Source organism: Silurus meridionalis, chromosome 6 (assembly GCF_014805685.1).
Source record: "Silurus meridionalis isolate SWU-2019-XX chromosome 6, ASM1480568v1, whole genome shotgun sequence".
In the NCBI taxonomy this organism is placed as follows: Eukaryota; Metazoa; Chordata; class Actinopteri; order Siluriformes; family Siluridae; genus Silurus; species Silurus meridionalis.
The window spans coordinates 2,720,303-2,746,909 of NC_060889.1; the positions used below are offsets into that span (position 1 = coordinate 2,720,303).

The 26,607-nt window shown below is 42.2% G+C and overlaps 1 protein-coding gene across 4 annotated transcripts in view; it reads right to left on the reverse strand.

Moving 5' to 3' along the window:
* The window catches only part of epha4a (eph receptor A4a), a 33,937-nt gene extending 8,128 nt beyond the window's left edge, over window positions 1-25,809 (reverse strand). For all 4 annotated transcript variants that reach the window (XR_006926200.1, XR_006926199.1, XM_046852111.1 and 1 more), the window contains exons 1-11: window positions 25,519-25,809; window positions 24,248-24,315; window positions 22,943-23,606; window positions 10,113-10,268; window positions 5,420-5,755; window positions 3,654-3,778; window positions 2,593-2,752; window positions 2,254-2,365; window positions 866-924; window positions 509-622; window positions 174-359 (exon numbers count right to left, since the gene is read on the reverse strand). Coding sequence is in view for 2 of the 4 variants with exons in the window: in XM_046852111.1 (XP_046708067.1) it covers window positions 174-359; window positions 509-622; window positions 866-924; window positions 2,254-2,365; window positions 2,593-2,752; window positions 3,654-3,778; window positions 5,420-5,755; window positions 10,113-10,268; window positions 22,943-23,606; window positions 24,248-24,315; window positions 25,519-25,609 (2,071 nt within the window). In the remaining 2 variants the exon portion in view is untranslated. The remainder of the gene's footprint in view (window positions 1-173; window positions 360-508; window positions 623-865; window positions 925-2,253; window positions 2,366-2,592; window positions 2,753-3,653; window positions 3,779-5,419; window positions 5,756-10,112; window positions 10,269-22,942; window positions 23,607-24,247; window positions 24,316-25,518) is intronic.
* Between the last annotated feature and the right edge of the window lie 798 nt (window positions 25,810-26,607).

Genomic DNA, 26,607 nt, shown 5'->3' on the forward strand with positions numbered 1-26,607 from the left:
GAATGTGGCGCAGGAGAACAGCACTCAAGGGGGCTGTTGGCAAGCACCAAGCCAAAACCTAAAGTCTGAACTGAGCAAAACCGGAGTTCCAGTACCGAGACGTGAGAGACTTGAAATTCCTCCAAGAAGGTCTGGAGCGATTTTTTTACGACACTTCGTCCAACTGTACTCACATTTAGTGACGACTCCCTCGAGGCGGATGATGTTCGGGTGATCGAACTGGCCCATGATGCTGGCCTCGCTCAGGAAATCACGCCTTTGCTTCTCCGTGTAGCCGGCTTTGAGCGTTTTTATGGCCACACAGATCTCCCGTTTTCCAGGCATCTTCAAGCGGCCACTACACACCTCACCGAATTCGCCTGGAACAGGAGTTATATAACCGGTTCACAATACGCTGTTTTTTCAAAAGGCTGTTGTGTATTTAGAGAACGCCTTTTTTGTTTCTTTCGGGGTTTTGAGCTGCGAATAAAGCACGCTCCGAATGGGACACAGCCGGAGGGCTTCTTACCGATGCCGATGACCTTTTCGATCTTAATGCAAGAGGCGTCGATTTCTTTGGCGAATTCGCGCACGGCCTGGTTGGGGTCCTCATACGTGAAAGGGTCCACATAGATCCGCACCCCTGTGGATGGATGGATGAGAGAGAGAGAGAGAGAGAGAGAGAGTTGGAAATGAATGCGATAACTAACAGTAGTGCAGGCAAAAAGAAAACAAACAGGAGGCACGCTTTCAAATTTAATGCTACTTTATTTTTTTATAGTTTTCTCTTTTGCCAGCACCCCCTTCTACACTCGCCTCCTTTTTTGTTTGTGTTTTATGTGTGTCTTTGCATATGGATATGTTTAGCTAGTGTTTGCCTCATTACCTGGGTGTAGGTGCTTCTCTTCATCGGAATCCTGCTTGGCTTTGCTGTATTTACTCCTCCTAGAGAGAAGGAAAAAAAACATGCACATCTAAGCATTAATTTTTCCGGATAGAAATCATCAGGACATCTTCGAAGCTCAGAAACAAAAGAGGACTGAGAAAGATAGTGAGAGATGCAGGAAGTGGTCAACCCTATCCAAACACACACTCCCTCCTCTTGACACACAGTGTCTTTCCCTTAAAACCATGGGGTCACCTGGTCTAAACAGTGGGAGTTTATAATAGACACACACACATATACACACCCCGCTGTGAGCGGGGGTCACCTGGGCGAGTCGAATCAACCTTTTCAGGAATGCGACTGTGTTGTTGTTGTTTCTTTGTGCCGGCCCGGCGTTGACAAAAGGCCCCCTGAGGTGGGCGGGAGAGACGGAGAGAAAGGAAAAAAGGTGTGTGTGTGTGTGTGTGTGTGTGTGTGTGAAAAAGGCAGTGAGTAAAGATGGGGAGGACAGGAAGATTCACAGGTAGAACAGAAAAAGGAGGAGACCAGGTTTTACCTCCAGAATGCCTTGGTGTGTGTGTGTTAGTGTGTGTTCAAGAAATGCAAATTTCTATAATCCATTATTTACAAACTTGTGCGCCTCGTCCAACAAAGGACCTCACCATAGGACAAGGTGTTACAGGAAAATTACCAACCAATCTGAGGGTGCCAACAGTATCGCCCAACCCTATCGTTCATTCTAAGAGCACATTATGTACGTTATTCTGTATTTATTATGATGTCTGGATAAGATTATTTCATATACTAATAAAGTTGAAATCAGGTGCTGGTTGCCAAGCAACAGCCGAAGATCTGTATTCCTTTTTGTACACCTTTTTTGGACCCTGACATGTCTCCTGAAAAGAGAAGGTGTAACAGTAAAGGTGTTTTATATATATATATATTTTTTTTTTTTTTTTTTAAAGGGATAATGTTTGTTAGGAAGTGTCTAATGGGAGCTTTGGGGCGTAAACAAAGAGCCTATTCATTTGGGCTGTGATTGGAATTTGGGCCACAGGACACAGGTGATTATCACGGCTGATAACGTCGCAGTGTCACTCTTGGAAAGAGGGGGTGGGGTTCTCGCCTGAAAAACTGAAGCTTTCGGCACTTTCAAAAGTTGGAAAAGGTGACGTGTAATCTAATCTAAGACACCTACATGGACAGAGATCGGTCTGACAAGCGAGAAGGAGAGGAAAAGAATTTGTTTAGAGACGCAGCGCCCCGTGGGAGTTCTGACGGGAGGATGATCTCGGTAAGGACGGTGAAGACAGGTCCTGACAGACCGCGACAGCAGAAAGGTGAGCAGCCAAAATAAGACTGATGATGTTATTTAAAGACTGGCGTACCTGCGTCCGATGACGAAGACGGCGATAAAGATGAGCAGCAGGACTACGCTGCCGATAACGGAGACCAGGAGGACCGTAGAGTTTGCGCCGTCGCCGATAATTGGAGAAGGAACTGTAGGGGGCAGGAGCAAGAATATTTGAATGGCTGAGATTTTTAGATTTTAGATTTAGATTTTTTTGTCTTTGCTAGCTAAAACAAAGACCTATTAGTTTGAAAAGTGGTCTGTAATTATAAACAGTATTTTACAAAAAAAAAGAAAATAAAAAATGTAGCCCAAGACTTAACACTTCTGTCTGTTTAATAGAAAAACAAGTATGATTGTGTTGCTGTTTATGCACCTGAGTTGGTCATGAATTCGAAAGGCATGCTGAATTCTCCATAGCCGGCAGCCGTGCGGGCTCGGACGTGGAAAACGTACGAGGTTAGCGGGCTTAGGCCTTTAATGTCAGTGCTGCGGGATGCCGTCTTTGTGATGCGGTAGCTACGCTCGTTCTGATCCTGGTGGCACAAAAAAGGCAAAATTGGTGTTCGAAACAATGGGAATTATTTGCTAAATTTATTGAAGTATAATCATCATTGTGTTGTTATAATAAGGGTCCTTTTTTTGTAAATGAAAAGGGAACACCAAGAAAATGTGTTTTCATCCTTTAGCTACATGATGTATATCATAAATAATATTTTCAAAAATTTTGAAAATGCTCTATGACTTGAAGTGAATCCCATGTGGGCGGTGCTTAGCACTTTCTTTAAAGTTGTAGTGTCATGAAGAAACGTAAAACTCCCCCCAAAAGTTCTGCTTCTGGAAATGTTTTCAATTGAAGTACTGTAGCAAAATGGTCTACCTGTCGAGTCTTGCCTAAACGATCTCAAACAAAACAAACCTCACATGACGAGGAGCTTTGTTTGCTACGGCACACAAAATACGTCAACCGCGATTCTATGCAGGTCTGATATGAAAAAAAGGGGGAAGCTTCCTGTAGGAGAACCACAAACCACATTTTGTTGGAAGAAAAAAAAACCAAAGTGCTTGTCTATTGTACCTATGGGTGTAACCGGAATTAGCTTGAGTAGAAATCCCCAGAGCTTTCCTTTACATTCAGAGCGCTTTGGTATTTCCAAATCTGCACCAAAGCAAGCAAAGCCAGGGAGATTTATTTTCTTTAATGCCCCCAAATGCTTGGTTTGTATCTCTTGGAGCGTAATGTAAGCCTTGGAGTTTGGGTGTATGTGATAGTTTTACTCGTGTAATCTCTCGATCAGTCTCTCGTTCCCTGCTCTCTACTTTTTTTACATCCCAGCTACCTTTGTGTAGACCTTGCCCCCCATCAACCCTTGCTATGTCCATACAGGTACTGCCGCTGCTGACCCTAGTCTGTGGTTCCCTTGCCACCCTACTCACCTTCTCGTAGTACTTGACCTCATACTCCAGGATGACCCCGTTGGGCCTCTCGGGCTGCTGCCATGCCAGCGACACACCGTGCCGGGTGATGTCCTTGGCCTGGATGGATGTAACTGGAGAGGGCGCTGGAGATGATGAAAAGAATAATAAAGCTTAAAATAACATGGAGAGAACGTCTTCTAGAAGCTCTAACCAAAGAATTTTAATTTGAGTGTGACTGTTTGAATGTTGGCTCCATTCCCAACCAGTTGATGTTTGGTTTGGAAGGACCTAGGAAGCTAGAGATACTATGCAAATGGTGCCAATGCCCAATCGCTATTAGGACTCTCTAGATAGGGTATGAGTAGTATGCGTTGCATCGTTGCTGATTTTCTACTTTGCGTGGCAAACAAACCCTGCTGTTTAACTTTGTTTAATAGACAAACATATTAGCCCCATGAAGTTCTAAACCGTTACAGCAAACGAGCTATGTTGACGTTATCGTGCCGAGACGGGGAAGGAAAAACCTTTTTGGAGTGTCACATAACGCCAGCACCTGATTGATGTGGGGTTTTGTGTTTCCTCTTATGAAGGCCGGTCTCGCCAAGGCGCCCGTTATAACAGCACGGAGGCTCAGTTTTCCCGGCGATAAAGCTGGCGACTTGCGATTTTTTTTTCTTTTTCTTTATTTCCTTTTTGTAGCCAGACTTTATTATTGGAAGCAAGTCTGTTGTAATCTATATAGGTTTAAATCCACATTCCAGAGACCATGCAAGATCAAGCTGAGGCTTACAATCTTTCTTTTTTGTCTGAATGGCTGCACAGAAAGGAATGGAAGCTGATTTGGAAGCGGGGCTCATAAAAAAGTACAGTTGTGTTTGTGTATGTGTGTGTTGTAAACGCTAAACCGAGACAGGCAAATTGGTAATGCGCATACTGGACAGGTGTGTCTGTGGTTAATGGGACACAGACATACACTACAGCTTCTCTGGGCTGTAATTAAACACCTTGTAAAAATTTGCCACTCGGCACTAGCAAACCAGGCATCCCAGGCACATGCTTGGAAATGCCGGAATGCTAATGCTAACACACACACATACTAACATGCACCCTAAGTTTATTATCAGAATAATTGCTTTTGACGCTCATGAGAAAATTTGTTCACACAGACCAACAACCCCCCCAACAAAAAAAACAAAACGAAGATTGGTTTTCCATATTTGGGCAGCCATGTTTTTTTCGCTACGCATGCTACGCATCAACCTCGCACCTAATCACATGAGGACATTCCTCTGGTATTCAGTGAGGTCATGCAGTGAGGTATCCACACAGATCTCAATCTCGTTTTCGTTATATGACTTGTCAGGACGTTTTTCAGCGCTCTCATTATTCTAAACACGCACAAACAACTTCTAGCTATCAATTCAAGCTAGCTAATAAACGGGTTACAGGAAGTGAACTCCGTACAGAATAGCTACATTAATCGTAAATTGTTGTATGAAGCATCTGGGCCATTTAAATTGTTACCATGGAAATGATCGAGCCCTACACTTTATGTAGTACCAAGCAATCGCAATTAAGGATCCAAATATAAAGCAGTCAAGTAAGGGGAAGTGGTAGCCCCGTAGACAAGATGTTGGAACAATCGGAGGGTCATGGGTTCATATCCGGGCACCGCCAAGCTCCCACTGCTAGACTCTTGAGCATTTCTCTTGCTACATAGCTTAGATAACTGGATGAGGGCATCTGTACATGTAGGGAAAAAGGTGAATCTGGCTGCCACTTACCGGCTTGGTTGGTGGTGACGGTGACCGAGGCGGCCTGGTCAGTCCCAGGGCTCTGGGGCGACACGCCGTTGATCGCCCACACCTGGAAGGTGTAGTTGGTGTGCGCCTGCAGCTCATTGATGGAGACACGCGTGGCACGCAGGCTGAACTGCTGCGGGGCGTAATGGACGCCGACACCGCATGGCTCGCACCGCTGCCCGTCAGGGCTGCACCGCTTGCACACCACGTTGTACGTAAGATCCTGTCTCCCGCCCGAAAACGCCGGCACTGACCACTCCAGGTTCACCGACGTCTCGTTGACATTGGAGATGAGATGCTGCGGGGCGGACGGCGGCTCTGGAGGGGCAAAACGGAATAGAGCTCAAACCTAACACAAGAAACATTCCAATACTTTGGAACATGCCCTTTAGCATTTGACCGTGCAAATCTTTGGACTTGGAACAATAATCGTTGATCAAAGCCATTTCGTAATTGAGCATTTGAGCAATCAAGTGTTTATTCAGCATGGGGGAAAATAAAATAAGAGAGAGAGGAAGAGAAAAAGGAACGAGTGCACAAACCCACACAATCCCGTGCCCTTTTTTTATCGCGTGTGTGTGTGTTACTGTAGACCGGGCACTGCTGAATTTAGGCATAATTACGTTTATGACAAACCGTCGCCGCAGGCTTTCCCCTCTGTTTGCTCTCTCTCTGTGCATGTGTGTGTATATGTGTGTATATGTGTGTGTGTGTTTGAGCGAGATCATGAGATGTTCATCTTTATAACCGAGTGGGTGGCTGATAGGAATCTTATTAATACTAATTGCTTTGCCCTTGCGTGTGTTTGTGCCCTGCATAGACCACACACACACAGTTGAAATGAAGCTCTCGCACAAACAAAATGTCACAGGCATGAAAAACACGCTCTCAACCTTTGCCAAAAACTCAGCACCCTCACAGATATTTTGCGAACAGATGGATATTTTTCATGTATTTTTATATACTTAGTTATTTTCACGGCACAAAAAGTCCCAAACATCCTACGGATGTTCCGCCATGCTAACTGAGCTTTCAGAAAACACGGCTACGCTTTGTAAAATGAAGTAAGCGGTCGTAGCAGAGTGGAATCATGTTGCTGACTACAAAAAAGTTGTGCTGTTGTTTTTTTTTAAGCTAACTCGATACCATTAGCGCTAAAAAATAATTGAACACCAGACGGAACATAGCTAGTTTGCTAGGAGTTAGCTCGTCTTCAAATCGAACAGCTAGCTAACATTATTGATATAACCTCTAGTGTATCATGGTTTTGGACCGAGCTTCGGTTTGAGCTAGCTTACTAGCAGGTAGCTAAGCCAGCAATTTTTCCATCAATGTTTTAAGAGTTTCTGATATGATTTTTGCTACTCAGCGAGGTCAGCTAATATTTACGCCAAAATAGCTCGTGTTGGTGATAAAACGTTTTGAAAGGATTTTCTCGGTTATAAAAATGTCTGTGAGGAAACTAGCGAGATCTCTGAGGCATATATTTTTTTGACAGATTTGTTTGGTGAACTCTGCTGTTTTTGATTTCGTCTTTCCAGAAACATCCATTTGGCTTGTATTATTGTTAGGCTCGCCAAACCCTGGGCTTCAGGGTGACGGACAGCAGCTCCATTTCAATACAATAAGGTGAGAAGGTTTAGTGTAATGGAGCAAGTCTGAGGTTTATCCATCTGTCTTTTTCGTTCTCTCTCTCTCTTTTTCTCTCTCTCTCTCTCGCTCTCTGCGCCTCAAGATTTCCCTTGTTTTTCAAGCAGGGGAAAGTGAACCGAATAATCAGAAGTGTGATTAGCAGGCCGTAGCCTGGTGAAGTTTTGCATCGGATTGTTTAAATTCGTCTCTTTGAACTCGCACATACCGATAACATCTGTCTCTCCTGGAGTGCATCTTTCGTCACGCTACGCTATGGTTGTTTAGCTTCTGTTTATTGTGTGTGTGTGTGTGTGTGTGTGTGTGTGTGTGTGTGTGTGTTTTGTGTGTTATAAAGCCATAGCAAGCTAGCTGCAGGCACTCTGGTTTAATGCACCTCAGACGCTAAGGTGCATATTATCATGGGATTTTCTTCTCACACACACACACACACACTTGAGTACACACTTAGACTCACACTTAAGCACTTTGTTTCTTCTATTGTTGCGTTAGGGGCATGGGATTTGTTGATGGCCAGGTGTTCGAAAGTGTGTGAGAGTGTGTGTAAACTATATACTACACAAGCTTCGAAAAGTTTGTTAACCAATGCATTTTTCTTCAAAGCAAAATATGCAGTCATATAATATAATATGATTTAGTTTTAGTTCTAGCAAAAATTATATTTTTCTGTTTATACTATGCAGTTACAGCGGGTAAAATAAGTATTGAACATGTCACCATTTTTCCTCAGTAAATGTATTTCTAAAGGTGCCAGATATTGGAAACAACCCATGCAATCCACACATGCAAAGAAATCAAACTATACATGTCCATAAATGATGTTGTGCATAGTAATTTAAAATGAAACAATGAAAAAGTATCGAACGCATGAAGAAAGGGAGGTGAAAAAAGGAAGTGAAAGCCAAGACACCAGCTGAAATCAATCAGCAATTAGAAAGCAATCCTGCCTCCTGCCAGTGCAAATTAATATCAGCTGGTTCAGTCCCAACTGATAGCCTGTATAAAGGTGTCCCTTTACCAAGGAGTCACACAATAACCATCTCCTCATGGGTAAATGCTAAGACCGCTCTTAAGTCCTTCACAACCTTATTGTTACAAAACAGACTGATGGCATTGGTTTCAGAAGGATTTCAAAACTTCTGAATGTTCCAGTGAACACTGTTGGGGCCATAATCAGAAAATGGAAAGAACATTTCACCATAAACTGGCCATAACCGGGTGCTGTTGGTTCAGCCAATCACCTGACTTGAATTCAAATGAAAAGCTATGGAAAGAACTAAAGATCAGAGTTCATAGAAGAGGCTCATGGATCCTTCAAGATTTAAAGTATGTTTGTGTGGAAGAATGGGCCAAAATCACACCTGAGCAACGCGTGCAACCAGTTTCTTTATACAGGAGGCGTCTTGAAGCCCTCATTACCAACAAAGGCTTTTGTACGAAGAATTAAATAAATTTCAGTAAGCGTGTTCAATAAATGGTAAATATTTTTCTCAAGAAATATTAGGGATGCACCGAATATTCGGCCACCGAAAACTGATTGCCGTTGATCACCGAAAAAACACGGCCGAAACAGTTTGTTGTGATGACGCAAACAGAAACCGCGGTCTGCACGTGCATGTCTAAAGCAACATGTCTGCGGTGTGGACGTGTTTTAGTATATCTGAGAAAGACCAACGGATAGCGATTTGCAAAACATGTAATGCCGAAATTTCGGCTGCAAAAACTTTCCCCATGTCGGGTTTAATTTATCACCTGAAATCCAAACACCCTGATCGCTATGCTGAATATGAGAGGAACACGGCACAGAAAAGCAAAACCCCTCCGAGCATGCGCACTCCATCTGTGGTGTGCGTTTTTGAAAAGGCAGGAAGTTTCCCATTGATAGTGTTATATCTTTAAGCAGTTGCACTTGTTCTAAATGCACTTTGTTTATATGAAAGAACATATTTAATTTTACAACCTTTCAGCAGGCCAGAGGGCCTGTACATTATTATTTAATGTACACATGAGTGCATTTAAGTTAAACATTTAAGTATGAATTTTAATTTATTTTATCCTATGCATTGTTGCAATGTGCTATACATAAATATTTTCATAATTTCTAATTGATTTATTCTTTGAAACTTTAATATTAATTTATGCAATTGAAATGCCTTGATTTTAGTAAGTTTAGTACACAGTCATAGCCATAAATGCAATGGTAATAATAATTGCCATCATTTTCGGCGTTTCGGTTTTCGGCCTTGCTTTCCTCTTTTTCGGTTTTCGGTTTTGGCCAAGAATTTTCATTTCGGTGCATCCCTAAGAAATATATTTACTGAGGGGAAAAATGCTGAGTTGTTCAATACTTATTTTGTATTTACTTTTGTTTTATTTATTTATTTTGTTTTTCTAATGCAGTGCATAATTATATTCTAAAATGTTTTAATAAAAGAAAAATGCAATTATTATTTTTTAAATATATTTTTATCACCAATACAGTGGTTATATTAAATATTTTCTAAACAAATATATACAACGTTTTGCTAATACAATGCATTTATATTATACATATTTTTTATTGTAATTATAAAATATATATATATATATATATTATTTTTTTTACTATGCAAAGGTATAATATACTCTTAATGAAAATTTTGTAAGTATTTTTTGCAAATAAAATGCAGTTATTAAATTTTTCTCTTTATAAGAATATTTGCGAAATATTTTCCTAATAAAGTACGAATGTATATTCTATAATTTGTTCAATTTTTTTATTTAATAAACAAATCATTTTTTCATGTAATGCATTGTTTGCGATTCGTTACTTAATCAGCTAATCAACTACATTTAATGACCCTAATTATGTCATAATGAATATTTAATATGTAAGGAATAAAACAATGTGCTTTAGGTGCAGGAAATAGAAAAAAATATAGAAAAAAGACGATATTTGAACAAGGATTTTTAAAAATTCTGCGTTCTCTTCGACGTAGACTTTGAAACCTTCATACTTGAGTGATTATATAAATGGTATACATACGGGTGCAAGGCATGGACGCGGGGTCCGTCTCGGATCGGAAGTATCCTTTATCGCACGTGCACGACGTGGCGCCTTCACGTGTCGAGTAGCTGTGAGAAGGACATTTGGAGCAACTGGAGTCACTGGCCAAGGCTCTGTAGTAGCCGATTTTGCAGGCTGAAACACAAAAAAGAGGGAAACTAGCATCAGTTATTGTATGTAAACAGGATATTCGTAGGGTTTGAGCATTTCGGACGCTGTTCTAAAGCAATTGTGTTTATCTGTATTTGTGTATGTGTGTTTGTGCGGTTGCCAGGTCAACCTTACGGACTCGGCCTGTGTATTGGCGTGCTTTTCAATGGTTTTATGGCACTCTAATTTAGAGAGGAAGCGATAGTGCAGGAATGCGCTGTGTCATCCATCTCTAACACACTTGTGTCTCTCTCACACACACACACACACACACACACACACACACACACACACATATATGCGTACATAGCCACTCGCTGAATAATAGTGCAATTGAACCCTCTGATCTTACTGAGACAGACTCCTGGAATTGTTTATACATAATATGACGTGGTGTCAGGTTATAAACCGAGGCAAAAAAAAAAAAAAAAGTCCAGGCATTTGAGTGGGTACAAAAGAAATGGCGCCCTGTGTAAGAAGAAAGAGTTAAGAGCGTGTCAATGGAAGCTTCGGTGGTTGAGCTGCATTATTGCAATGCTTACGCGGCGCGTTGTTCGGTCAGCATTTTGTCGACACGCTCGCTCTTTCTCTGAGATTTGGCTTTTATGTATACATGCTAGGTGGAGATAAAGGATTCGCGACAGCTGACTTTTCAAGCCGACTTTTATGGTTTCATCCTCAAACTGGTACCATAAAGTTGGACGTATAGGATGTGGTAGAATTAAATATTCCCTTCACTCGAACTAGGTGACCCGAACATGTTCCAGCATTATAATTAATCTGTCCAAAAATCCAGCTCCATGAAGATATGGCTTGGAATGGAAGACCTCCTGCTATAGAGCTCCAAAACCTATGGAACACCTTTAGGATAAAACGCTGACTCTAAGATACTTGTGGCTTTATGAGCACAAATCTCCACAAGAACACTCCAAAATCTTGAGAAACATCTTCCCAGAAAAGTGGAGAGTGAGCCCATATAAATTTTATGATCAAACCAAACTACAGAATTCATTTTCTTCAGAAACCTCACTAACAACCTTTTAATTCTTGAAATGTTCTTTCTTTCTTTCCTTTTTTCCCCAACATGGGAATCCCTCCACCAAAAAAAACGGCTTTGCCCGAGTCTCAATTAATCTCTCTTTCTTCACCGTCCAACTGTCTCTTTTTAATCGTGCAAAAGTGACGGCGCCCCAGGGAGCCGCCCCCTCCCGGATTAACACCTCTCCACCTTTCCCTTGTCCTCTATCTCCGTCCGTCACTGTCTGCCCGGGGGCCAATCAGCCGCTACATTGAGTGCGATCAGGGACGAAAAGAGATTAACAAGTTTTTCTGTCGTCCTCTGAAGCAAACATGGCAAAAGAACAGCGGGGGACTGAGGGAGAAATAGAGATAGGAAGCTCAGGGTCATGACCTTCAGGGTGTATTGAGGAATTAAATCTGGGAAAAAACAGGGGAGGGGGGGATTTGAGAGTCCATCTGATGAGCTTGGGATCTTTTTAACTGGAGCTAAAGGAAAGAGTTAATTGGTGGAGCTGCTGAAGAAGATTAGGTAGAGGGCAGGGTGTGTGAATGAAAGTATTGTTTTTACGAATTTGCCAAATCATTAGGACAGCGATGACATCTCCATCGCCTTAAAAAAACATATTTATATCGGTTATTTATCCACTTTTCAAAGACCTACTGAATATCATTATAGAGACCTCAAATTGGACCACAAATAGAATCCTTCATCTTGGACAACGCTTCAAAATATGTCTTCTATATAGACAACGGAACGTCTCTTCACTTTAGCTTCACTTTAAGGCAGCTGGGTTTTCACTCCGTCTTTGTTCCCGTCCGTACATCTTTATCCAATCACACTTCCCCCTAACCATGTTCTCCTGAAATCTTTATCCTTAAGCTTGGGGAAATGCTGATCTCCCCATTCATGTCCTAATGGAGGTGTAATTAACAGCCACTGGCTCGTTACTCAGGGGTCAGCAGTCCTCTTTCTCTTCACCCATAAAAAGAGACAGGGTTCAGCTCGAAAGAATAGACTTCATCACGACAATAACGGGGTGGAAAGCTTCACCCAATCGCACGCTAGTCCTCTGTTGTGGACGAAAGTAGCCTGAAAAATCTCAGAAAGAAATTCTCCAAATCATTTGAAAATGACGATTTTTCGCCCTATTTAGCTAGCTCATGTGGCAAGAATCTCCATTGTGCTGTCAAGTCCAGTCCGGTCAGGGAACCAACCCCAGCCATTAGGGTTGCACAAGCCTTAGTGCCGGTCCCATGCCCGGATAAATGGGGAGGGTTGCGTTAGGAAGAGCATCCAGCATAAAAACATGTGCCAAATCAAACATGCGGATGATCCGCTGTGGCGACCCCTAATGGAAACGAAATGCGATGCTCGGTCCCCACATCATACAAAAAAAAGAAGCAATTTTTTATAGTCTAGCTAGCATGTCTGACGATGTGTGTAGTGCGGCGGGAGTTGAAGTTTATAACAAGCGACAGTTGCTGCGACAAAAGTGTGTCATGACGTTCAACCGCATATATATTACAATATGTGAAGAACAACTAAAAAAAAAAACAATCATTTGTTGTCCAAAAAAAATTTTTTTGAAAGTCTGAAAAGACAAGACAGGATGAGAGAAAGAAAAAGGGGGGATGGGCCAGAAAAGCGAGATACCATTGTTGGGTGGTCTTCTGAGAGTGTGTGTGTGTGTGTGTGTGTGTGTGTGTGTGTGTGTGTGTGTGTTCTCTTGGACACTTTGCACTGCTATATCAGTGCCAGATTTTTTCTTTCAGTGCCAGTGCCTTTCTTGTTTATGCACACACACACACACACACTCGAGTGAGATGATGCCACATGTTTTCGTTTTCTTCCAGGCCTGGAGCCACTCGCTTTTCCAATCAGCCAAGCTATAATCAAAATGCATCTAATAAACTCACTTTTTTTTTTTTTTTTTTACAGAAAATGTGGCTGAGTAGAAAAAAAAAGTCAAATATTATGAAATATTATAATTTGAAATATTCAAACCGCTTGGCCGCCCTCCCGGGAACGAACTACAAAGATGCAGTGAAGTATCTGGGTTTGTTTGGCGCAACGGTTGTGTTTATTCCTTTTTTTCAGGAATAAGAACAATCCTGAGTACTGAAATAACATAAAACGCACTACTACAGATCAACTGACTCACATACTTACTTCCATACATATATACACACACACACACACATCTTAGGAAGTCTGCAGAGAAAGTGTGTGTTCGGGTTAAGTTTTGTACTTTTACCTCAGTTAATGGCTAACACTCTTGTGGCAGTTTTATGACTTTGGCTTATCATTTATCCTTCTTTAGCCATGGTACAGCAGGGTTAAAGCACTATACCACACACACATACACACATTCATTCTCTCTCTCTCTCACACACACACACACACACACACACACACACACACACACATACTAAATTCCCATCACCTGTTCATGTAATATGACTAGTCCAGGCTCAAACAAATATTCAGAGACTTTTCACTTCATTGCTAAAACAGCCTCAAGATATAACATTTAGCACAAAACTAATAATAATAAAAATTAAAAAAATTAGCCGGCTAATTAACGATTAACAAACATATCTAATGTTTGAACTACATTTCATGATAAATTTTGCAGATTTAAATACATATTAATACTTTGAGAACTATCCTAGCTTATGCTAGCTGTTTCATGAGGAGATTTGGACTATTTTAGCTAGCTAGTTGCTTTCGCTGAATCACTATGCTAATTCCACCTGAGTTTTGCTAAACAGAAAGAAAGAGATAATTATCATCCCTTCTGTCTAATGCGTGTACTGATTAGCTCATTGATTGGTTCACCCTCGAATTTTCCCTTATTAATTACATTTCCAGAGGCTGAATGAAACGAGACGAGGCCCTGCCGCATGCTAACTCAGCTGAGTGTGTGTGTGTGTGTGTGTGTGTGTGTGTGTGTGTGTGTGTGTGTGTGTGTGTGTGTGTGAGAGTGTGAGAGAGATAGATCTAGAGAGACTCATCCGTCACAGGCGAGCCATCCCTGCTGTCAAAGGTTCTAAAGCTTTAATCCACAGGTATTCACTTATTCATCCTTTCGTCTCCTCCCAGACGCTTTCCTCCTCCCTCTCTTCCTCCCTTGGTTTCTTTTTGGACCAGAGAACGACTGACATGGGGACAATTGTGAACTGGTAAACTTTTTTGGTCTTGGGTTTACAAAAAAAATGAAAACAAGGTGATATCTACAGCAAGTTCAACAGGGGGTGATAGCGAATTCCTATACAAGGTGTATATATAGGTTTAGAGGTAAAGCTAGGGAAATCTTCGGCCCCGGAAAGGACAAAGCAATAACCTTCACGCGCCACACACATAAAAGAAAAAAGGACACCGTTGGCCATCTGTGCTACACGTCCTGATGAGTTTGTACGTTATGAAAATCCCAGAGGAGACTAAGAGGACAGCAAAGTGTATAAAGCAACCCCAACGGCTATGGACTTCATATGGAATCACAAACACTTCCCGGCCTGGGGTCCAGAGCTGATGGACAAGAGGCCCTCCTCCACATATACAGACACTTGCACACACACAGGGTGATTGACTGAAAGCTGGAGGAATGTCTCGATCCCAACAGGGGGTCGGACTGCAGCAGGTGACAGGAGGAAAAAGGAGGTAAGAGGCTTCGGCTCATTGTCTTCCCCCTCGGTGACTGATCGGCGCAGCTGTAGCGGCACATACATTTCACCAGAGACGGCCATCTCACAATCCTCATTCGCAGCTCTCCGTGGTGTTTCACGTCCGCAGATTCGAAAGTCCCGAAGCCTCATTTCCACTCATTTTCTCTCTTACACACACTCGCACACTCTCATCTCACTTCTCCCTCAGTGTTCGCTCTCTGCCGCTGCTTGGTAATTGCTTTGATGCCTTGAATGGTGTGGCTTTATGTCCCAAACTAATGCGCAACTAACTTTTTTTTCGCAAGCAAAATGGCTGCTTCTGAAACATGGACGCATTCCCGCTGCTAGCAAATTAAATTTGTTAACAATTTCGCTTGTAATAGCTATAACGTTGCTATTGATCGAAACCGACTACTAGTATATACAGTATAATTTTCCTGCCATGTTGATTTGTCACTTGCTGACCTCAAGGCTGAGGAGACCTTCCTTATCCGAGGGGGAGGCTTTCATTCTTTTCTGAACGCCATGTCAAGACTAATATGTTCTCATTTGAAAACGCAAATTTCTCTCTCCGTTTTGGCCTTACGTCTACACTGAAATGTCGTTTTCAGTCACCAAAGTGGATCAACATTTTTTTTGTGTACAGTGCGAATGGTAAAAATGGAGGCTTTCGAAAATGAGGCGTTTTAGGAAAGTAAATAAACGCCTGTGGTAAATAACACAGGTCGAAGTGTCTTATGTTTTGCTTATGCGCAGTACAGGGACATAAGCATTTTTAGACGTCTCCGTTTGGATAAGCAACATTTGGGAGAAAAAAACGAAAGTGTGGACGCATAGTGTTTTTAGACGAAAAAAACGACAGTTTAAGTTTATCCTTATTATGGAGACGTAGCTCAAGTCGCAATTAGGAGATCGTCGTTCCATTTTCACCTTGCCAAACACTCAAGTCCCTTCAGTGCTCTTTGACTTGCTGAGCACGGTGAGGGAGCAACGCGCTGGTGTGTTAGTCCATTAGTTCGTCTAGATCTCTCGTCCATACACTCTGCTCAAATGTCCAAAGCTAAATACCTCTGTTAGTCACATTTTAGAGACCTAGCCACATTTGTCCATCATTTATCTTACATGGAATAACATAAACACAGGACCGACCCACGATAGAAACATATCTGGCGTATTCCGGGATCCCGTTTTTTTCTTTAACCACCCACCCTGGGCAAAATATCTACTTCAAATCCACTGGTACAATATAAATAGTTCTCTCGCTATTCCGCCACCCCCTGACTCTCTACCCCATTTCTCTCCCCTGCAGCGCACGTATTAGTAGAGCACCTTTCCTACAGTAGGTCGCGCTGAGTGCCATTGAATGGAGAGGCCTGTGTGTGTTAGCGCCAGGCAGAGAGAGAGAAATCGAGGCAGAGAGAAGGGCCCTATTGATTCAGCGAGCTTTTGACATGCTAATGTTCTCACTGTCAGCTTCGGTCCCCCTCTAGCTAAGGGCCTTCAAAGAGCGCCAGCTTCACAAAGCAAAGTGTGTGTGTGTGTGTGTGTGTGTATGTGTAGTGAGCTAGGCACTGAATAGACATCCTCGATTTGCAACTAGCTCCTGCCTTCACAGCGGGGTAAGCTCTATGCACAGAAACCGAGCGGGTCTAGGAGCACCGAGCCAAATTTGGTGAGAAATAAGCATACGGGATGTTTTAATAAAATTATTAGTTTTTTGCTTCAAGTCTCACTCAAGCATACACGGAAGTGACCTAATCTTGGCTAATATTGACACACAGTTCCTCCGAGATCTAGCATGCGCACGTGTTTTTTTTGTAATAGGTGTTGAGCGAGGTCCCGCGCCGCCGCACTCTCTGATTAATGCGCGTCTCCACTTTCAAAGTTCGGAAGTTTCAACGCCACAGCCATGGCGATAGAGTTATGATCCGTCAGCTCTCGTTTTCAGACTTTACTTTGGGAGCATGCGTTGAAAATCAAACATGACGTGTATGCTCGGGCAAAGTGTCCGAGTTATGCTTTGTGAGTTTGAAACGGTGGGTGTTGCGCGCCTGGATCCATTCATGGCCCGGCTTGGTAATAATCGGTCACACAAATGTGCTAATTATACAGGAGACCAGTCTGGATCCCATGGAGTTTAACACAGCCTATTATGGCAATACATCAGTTCATTGGTGATGACACCTTTAAATCGACCCAAAAGCAACTTTGAACAAATTCTGAGCGCTAAAAAAAGGGTACTTTTTTATACCAAACAAAGTCCTGCCTTCTTTGTTTCTTTTGGCTTGCAAGACCACGAATTCACCTAGGTAAAGTTGCTCTTACGTTTTAAGACAATACATTGAAGGTATTATCACCAATAAGCTGAGGCGTTGGCATAATGGTTTGCCAATAAATGAAAAGCAATTTTGTCCAAATCCTGAGAGCTGAAATGGGCCCCACGTGCAAAAAAACACAGCATTTATGTATTTAGCAAACATTACTTCAAGCTTGATACCAACCATCCGACCAGTCCTGCTTGGGGGAGGTGGTAGCCCAGTGGTTAAGCCATTGAACTTCGGATCCGGTGGTTTTGGGTTTGAGTCGGGCCACAACAGGCTGCCACTCTTGGGCCTTGAGCAAGGCTCTTAACCAGCCCCCCTACTCCCTCAAGCAAGGCTGTGAAAAGAGGAGGGTGGGCGTTGGTCTAGCAACCCAAAACTGCTACAGAAACAGCCCTTGCCTCATTGTGTGGGAGGAATAATAAGAAAAAAAAAAGTCCAGCCTTCTCTGGCTTGTAAGACCATGAATTCACCTAGGTAAGATCATCACTTCCAGCATTTCCTGTCGCTTTCACCATAGCATGGGTTATTTGTGAACTGCTAGCATGTGGATTGCTAAGCCATCAAAAAAAGCCTCTTCACCCAAACAAAGCCGTAAAAAGTCAAAACTAATTGCTTCCAATGCCAAACCAAGTGGTCGAGTCCAAGCAACTTGCATCCATTTAAAAGGGCTCAAATCCACTCCAGTATCCTGAGGGAAGGGAACGAACCCATTCAGTTCCGCTGGGAGACTTCAAGCCCACCATACCTCAGCCTCTCAAAATAATTACAAGTATTAATGCCTATTGTTCGGTCAGCATGGTGAGCTCTCCGGCATAATTACGGCGATTACGCCGCATTGTGGAAACAAGGCCGTGCCGGCCCTTAAATAATCTCATTACTCAATCCATCTTTTCATCCGGCCGCCGCTCTCGCTCGCGCACTCGGAGCTAATTGACATCTGTTAACTGACGTCCTATAATATCTCGGATAAACAGACTTGGAGGGAGCCTTCCCCAGGCCACTTCAGTCAAGAATCACCCCCTCCCAGTGAGGAAAATATGAGCCCATGTCTCACATAGTTTTCCCACAGGAACGGCAAGTTAAAGGAATATTTGTCTCCGAAGGAAAGCTAGCGGGGATCGAATATCATAGCCGTATCTGTGCTAGAAGAATGTATATCCTGGTATAATCTTAAGATAATATGTTAGTATGTATACCTTACGCATTGGCTCAAAATTGCAAGTGGAGCAAGGTAAAGAAATAAATAAATGTAGTCTCTCTTTTCCTGAGGCAAGAAAAAAAAATATATCAAGAAATTAAAAAAAAGATTCCTCCATCCTGACAATAGAGACTCCTTCAGTACTTGTTAATTAAACCTAAATACATTTTCAACATTTGAAGTCTAGGTGTTACTAAAGAAACCATGGTATATTAAAACATAAATCCTGCAGCTAAATTACTACCAATGCTGTGGACCTCTGGACAAACACTTAGCAAGTCCCAGTGCTGCACCTCAGCACTACCCTTTTTTTTTTTTTAGCATTAAATGTTATCATTTCTGACGTCTTTGTAAGGATATTCATTACTTCGCTTTCACTGTTTACAAGCACGAGGCTTTACGTTGAAAGAGAACTTGAAGGACCTTGACAAAGAGTTCCGTTCGAATCCAGTCATTATATCCCCCCCTCCGCCATGAAACAGTCTAGTGTTTATACAGTGTAGATTTACCAAATGGTACATGGATTTTGTTTGTGTCATTTGTCATCATAAATCAAGCTATGACGCCTTTCCAAATGCTTCATTAGCGGAACAAAACAAGCGCATTCACAGAGTCCCACAGTCCATCTGGTGCGTTTGTCTGGAGAAATGTTGGAACCTTCCTAATCGAAAGCAAAGACAAAGGCACTCAGCGGTGATACCGACTGTCAAGTTTAATCTGCCCTACATTTAAATCGTCGGGGCAGCAACTTAACGAAAGAAAAGGATGGTTCTCGCTTTCCTTTCGAATCGCTCGCCGCCGCTCTCATCCCTGCCTTATGCTAACTCAGGTGACCTCTGACCCTCTTGGATGGAAGCCAGTTTTACAGAAAGCAGAACATGATTACTACCAACCGATGGGGAGTGTTGTCCGGTGATGATGGTGATGGACACCTCTTTAAATGAACATCAGTGTGTTCTGGTTTGTAAGGATACAGGATTAACAGGCAAGGATGAAGGGAGAGTTATTTAAGCTGTGAGTCAATACTCAGGCTCCTCATGAGCAGCAAGTCAATTAAATGGAAAGACTCAAATATGAGGATACTCTCCCTGCTGAAGTGATTTATCAGGCTGCTTTCTCAATGCCTACAGAATAAAAGTAGACCTTTTTCAATGCCTGTACACTGTTAGCATGGTGGTGATAGATGTCTAAACTTTAGCCTTAATGTGGCTAAAGTTTAAGAGGGGGGACGGGGTGGCAAAAAGGAGCGGTTGTCTTTCAGGCAATTGGAGTTAAGTCTGTTTCTTTTCCTGTCTCAGTAACCTCGGACACTCTGAAACCCATCATCCATCAGGCCCTTGACATGCGAAGGGCTGGAAGTTGTCAGGGGCATTTCCGAGCATGAGCAACCAACCAAAATCAACAGCATGGGGTCAAGGATAATGCACACACACACACACACACACACACACACACACACACACACACACACACTTGCAGTCGCTCAGGGCAAACAACAGGACTCTGACAGTGACAAGCACTCAAATTGAAGCTTCGCTAAGAAGAAGGCGAAATTCCTGGTGTCACATCCTGGAATTAGCCGAATCCTATTCAATCGTGAGCATGTAATGCGAGACAGTTAGCTATCTCATTTAAATTGAAATGTCACAATGGTGCCACGTTGGAAGAAAAAAAAATGAAAGGAAGCATTTGAACACCCTTTCTTCTGCCTCTTTCTGTCAAAAAAAAAAAAAAAAACTAAGGAAATGCTATTGTGAGGCACAGATGCAAATTTGCTGCCTTTGAATTTCACCTACAAAATATGCAAATGGTTTATCTGTTTGATATCGAAGAGCAGACCCCCACATGCTTTTCCTTTCCTTCCCTTTCCTTCTTTTTCGCTCTCTCGTTTCTACCCGAGACAGCTGACGGCCCATTCACCGTCCAGCGCAGAAGCCCTGGATGCAAAACTGAAGGGGATCGTGACAGGAATCAGCATATGCACTTGCCATCAAAAGCGTAGGAATAAAGGATGGAAGTAATGAATATGCATAACGGAAAGCATTTTTCGGCGAATGAAGACTATTGTCTGCTGGGAATAAAAAACACTAACAACAAGACCCAGCTGAGGCCGATGATGAACCCCACACACCTGCTCATAATTATGACAGGATTGAGATAAACATGCTGGCTTTGTGTAATTAGATGGACATGGCACGTGCATACACACACGCACAAACACACGTGCTTGTTTATTAAATACACTAGTTTGGTCAGAGTTTGGTCTAAAAAAAAAAGTGGTTTGAGAAACATTCTCGATGTCCATTTTCCATCAGGGAAGAAAAAAAAAATCCGCCTTTGCTTTTCAATATCAAGCACACAAAGGGCAGCTTTCTCATTATACCAAAGCCTGTACGTCTATTTTGACCAAAATGCCAAGTGCATACCGCCTCCAACTGTTTAATTTGTATTAAATTCTTAAAAAAAAAAAAAAAAAAAAAGGAGTCAAAGCTCTTTTATTACTAGTTGGAATATATTTGCTGTAAGACTCACAACAATGAGTTGAAAAAAAAACTGATTCCCACTTTCTTTGTCTGTTTTTTTGGCAGATGAGCAATGCAAAAGCATAAAAAAAAACTCGAAAACAAAAGACAAGAGCATATCTTCTGCTTCCATTTATACTTCTCAGGTCTTCGTGGCTCCTCTTCAATCTCTCTATCGTCCTTACTCAGACACAGCTGTCAAAACTTTGACATCTTAATCAATCTCGTCCGTGACCCTGGTCTCTGCGTGGGCGTGAAAGGAAAAACGGGGACGACCCCCTGACCCCATCTAGTGTTCCTCTTTTCTCACTCCCCGCCACTGAAACTCCCCCACCAATATCCCGGGCATCCCCAACAATCAGGCAAAGGGTCCAAGTCTTGCCTTCTGGACTGTGAGCCTCATATACCTTATTTTCTATAGATGCCCTATTGAGATCATACGCCCCCCTTTCGAAACACCCCTTACGCTGAAAGTGAACCAATGAGTCAGTTCTTCATAAATATGGGCTTATTAAAGAGACACGGACACTCATCCTCACCCTGGGAGAGTGAGCCACCTTTTGAACTTGCCTCAATGAGGATTTGAGGCTCGCAGACAATGACATCTGCGGATGGCATCTAATCCACTGCGGATGCCATTGACCATGCAAAAGGACTAATAAAAATATTCCCCTTACTCTGGAACCCAGTGGACTATAGATGTTCCTGTTTTTAAGTTTGGTGGGACCCCGAATATGATAACCAAATGGTACTAAAAGGGGCTAAAGTCAAACAGTGACATGATTTTGGATTTTCCACCAAGTCTCCATGTGGCTTTCGGGGCTTTGACCGAATTATGGCAGCTTTTCGCTGTAAATCCCAACAGCTGAACAAAGAGAAGAAAGAGACCATGAGCGACGAAGAGTGAGAACGAGCCCAATGGAGCAGGAGAGGGAAATGCCAAGGAAACGTGTCCATTTTTCAAAAGTAAACTCGTTCAAACCACCGCCCGGACACATTCACCAAGTGGCTGCCCGTGGAGTCAGTGCAACCCCCCAACCGAAAACAGCCCTAAATTACACTGTGTATTTGTCATGTAATTAGCCTGCTGAGATTGCCCTCATAAATAACCGACGCTGGACTGGCCAGCATGCAGTACATCACCCGTGCACAAGCTCTGACCCTCTCCTGGACCAGATGCCTTTTACAGGCAAGTAAAAAAAAAAAAAGGGCAGAGGGGTGTTCTCAAACTGTCCTCCTATCTCGAGGTTCTGCAGTTCATTTTCTCTGACCTCGACTTCACCCAGATGCTAAGAAGCCCTTTTTAACCCCTTTCCAAGCCGCAGACTGTAAGAAGCGAGCTGGGTGAAATGAGACCAAGAAAAGGGAAAAAAGTCCTCATACTTTCCTTCTCTCCCTACAAGCCTTTCGTTGTTCTCTGGAATAGAAATCTAATGCTTTGACACAGTACGACAGTGTAAAAGTAATCAAAGCTACAAGCTGATATAAAGTGCATTTCTCAGGCATGCGACAAACTCCTGGTGCCAAAACAAAAATGATTAGCCAACCCTGAGGCCGCTAAGACGTTCTGATATGAAACAGAGTGATCAAGCAGTGTCCTCTTAATCCACTGATTTCTGCTAAGCATCCAGCTGTCTAAAGTAAAGCAAACTTCTATGGTTGTCCAGCTGAAAAAACACAATATAGTCACGTATGAAACAGGACATCTTGCTTTAAAAAACGAAAAAAATTGTGTGCTGAGCAATAATATTTGGAATACTCCCAAATGCTATTCCCAACAAGCAGGCTATGGATCTCCTGAAAATGTAACCTGTGAAGCTCTTCCAAATGGAACCCCAGAGGAACCCACTAGCCAGAAGGAATAGTTTTACAAGACAAACAATGGTGGACTATATTAAGTGACACAAATGCAGCTAGCAGAAACCCTACCTTGGCATGCCCCGGCTCGCTCCTCAAATCCCGGGTTACACAAACAACTTCCAATTGGTACCAGCCATTCTCCATCTGCACCGCAATACATCTTGGGTACTTCGCGTTCCTCCGAGTTGTCCACGCACGAGCCACGGACCTCCACCAGCGACGATGTATCTGCACCCGTAGTTGTATCAGGAAACTGAGCAAGGTTGCGTACTGTGAGCGGGCACTTCTTGTAAAAAATCCGCACAGACACCAGGGCGATGCACGCCCCCACATCCTGGAAAGCCAAGTAGAAGCCTTTGCGAGTCAAGACGCCCACATCTCGCACCTCGGTATTGAGCTTCATGATGCGGTCTCCGATGTCCACCTGCGTGAAGCTCTCGTCGGCGGCAATCGTGTCGATCTTGATGAACTGGTTCTCGCGGATATATCGCTCTTTGTCATTGTTGGATTCGTAGTAGTAGAGGTTGAACGTCTCCTTGCACGTGCCCATGACGCCGGGCAAGCTGTTGCAGTCACGCAGAGTGAACTTGATCTCGACGTAAATGCGTTGAGCCGCTCCGCGTGCAATCCAGTCTGTTCGAAGCCAGTTGTTCTGGGACGGCTCCATCACGTTGCACACTTGATATGTCCGGATGGGTGTGTTTTTTTCGTCCATGATGCTTACTTCTTCCCACTGGCAATGAGACAATGAGAAGATATTAAAAGATTTGGTTATGAATACCACACATTCGGATCGCACCGCTTCGATCACTTGCTGATGAGATATAATTACACATCCGAATAAAGGCAAGTAAACTTTCTAATCAGGATTCTAACGAACGGTAAAAGCTGGGTTGTTTGGAAACAATATGGCCTCTCTGGGCTTATTTGGAGAAGCAAATTGTTTCAAAAGAATCTACATTTAGAATCTGGAAGCACTTTAGGCTATGACACGATGTCATGTATCCATTAAAGCTTTATGCAACTGAGGCCAAATTTGTATTAGCAAAGATGTATCTATAAACGTTATTTGAAGCTTGCCTTGACCCTTTTCATTCGGAAGTCCAACTGTCACAGCAATAAAGCCATGCAATGTATTGGAGCTATTTGAGGCCAGAACCATTTTTTGTCTACCCTCCAAGACAATGCTGGAATTTTACTTCCGGGCCTTGCATCTTTTTGAAATAATCCACAGCAAACGTATCTACTGGTTGACCACTTTTGCGACCTCCAATCAAACCCTTGCTGAAATTGCTGAAAATGACCTACGTAATATTAAACATGGTGTAGACAAAGTCAAAGTAGACACCAGTTGTTACTGTTTTAATCACTTACCCCTCCTTCTGTAGGACTGGAAACCCATTTCAGCTCACCCTGCACTGTTCTCGAGTCCAGTAACGTCACTGCAAAAGACAAACCAGATATACCGCAACTAGACTGTTAGAAAGGTGTAATGTTTTGGGTGATTCTCATTTATTTTGTCCTGGATTTCCTTCAAATGCTCACATCCAAATGTGATTCGATCCCAAAATGACTGAACATCACTCGTTATTTTCTTGCTCACATGCAGGTTTAGGACATGGCCCTGACTATAGACTGTTTTCTCCTTCTATCTATAGCAGGATCACACACACTTTTTTTTTTCTCTTTCTCTCTCTCTCTCTTTTCTGGTTTTGTTTTGTTTTGCTGTAATGGGAAAATGTTTATTTATCCTCCTTTTTCTCAACCATCTGCACTGCTGTGGAGTATTTTGGAATTCCAAAAGCTGATGCGAAACATTTGTCGGGATTAAAGCATTCATACTAAAAAAAAAACAACCAAAATGCATTTCTTTTTTGGTTGTTAGAGATTATCAATATTCAGACAAAAAAAATAAATTAAAATACAATAAAGCAAAAAAAAAAAGCATATGAAAACAGGAATCTGAGTGTCCAACTTAAATAATGCACATCTGGAAATATGGATGTCGATACGGCAATTAAAACTTATTTAATTTTAAATATTTATTTATTAAACCATATACTCTGTGTTGCTTTCCTGTTTACACTTTTATTTTTATATGTTTTAAATACTATCCGTTTTAATTTTTAATGCTTTATTTATTTATTTATTTATTATTATTTTTTTTTTTTTGGTGCAAAATTGCAACCAAAAAAAACAAAATCACCCGACATTAACAAAACCAGATTTTTCTACAATCTCAAAACTACTTTATGTCTACACTTCCAACTCAATTTATTGTTGACTTGTTTGTTTTGTGTTTTCTGTTTACTAATTTGAGATACAGAACAGCGGAATCGCGGTCCGATGCGTAAAACCGTACCGATGACTTTGGAAATGCGTTAATAATAACAATCACTATTATTATGATTGTTATTATTATGATCATTAGAATGCATCTTTTATAAAAGAGGCACAAAGTTACATAAATAAATACAATTTACATGCTGTATTGTGTGTATATATACTCCAAAAAATAAATAAATAAATAAAAAATCCCGACTCTGCGTAAAATCTCCATTGCGCACCGGAGAGATCCAGATAAGTAGAAGTAGAAGAAGGGATGGATGACCGTTCTTCCACCTTTTATTCCCTTGTCTCCTTACCTTCATTTGGAGGATAAACCCGCGCGGCTGAGCATGTGCGCAATATCCAGAATAAGAGAACCCAAAGCGCAGGGAAAGCGTTCGTTGCCATTTTGCGCCGTTTTGGTTTTTCGTGTTATTTTTTTGTTGCCCGAGCGGCGCTGAAGTCGCGCGAGCAGCGAGTGAAGAGCGCAAAAAAAGAGCGCTCCTCGACAACACGAATAGGCGGGGCTATAGAGTATACGGAGGGGGGGTTTGGATGGTGGGGGATGTCTATCACCCATTCACAGCCAATCAGCATGGGCTGGAAAGTCTGAGGGCGTCCTGGAATATGTATGGTACTTAAAAAAAAAAAAAAGAAAGAAAGGAAAAAAAAAAGGCAATTTTTTATTTTGAAAAAAAATCATGCAAACATGATGTAGGCTTGAGATCCACCTGATTTTAATAGCGTCTGCGTAAAAGAGAGAAAGTGTGTAAAAAAAAAAAATATTACACGCATTTTTTTTTTAAAGGATGGAAATGCAAGAAGCCAACATGCAGAAGTTGCATGCGATGTTTTAGTCTGGTGCGTCGGAAGTCCGACGGCGCCGTCTACTGTTCACGCAAAGCAATGCGTCTCCACGGTGCGCATTCGTTTGCTCGACGCGATCGAAACGTGTCAATCACGCGCGCCCACCAGGACAGGAGAGAACAGGACGCCCACCCTGCAGAGCATCGTTTTTCCAACAGACGTTTGCACCGCATTTTTTTGTCCAAGGATTGAGCGGTAACCGTCTTCTGGACACGTTGGGACGTCTTGAAGACAAGAAAAAATGAAAAGAAAGAAAGAATTAAGTAATCAATAAGTGCATGAATAAAAAAGCAGTGGGGTTTTTTTAGGAAATGAATCAATATCAGGATGGTTATGATTGTGGAATTTTTTTTTTTTCAAATCATGCAAAAATTCCCTGCATAAAATCTCTTATTATTGTGGACATCCAGATGCTAGAACGTGTGAACACTTGAAAATCTATATATTTTCCCCTTCATCATTGATCTGCAGCTTCGTAAACAGCAAAAACGACAAAAAGAGTTTTTTCGGGATTTTTTCCCCCCAAAAAAAAAAGAAAA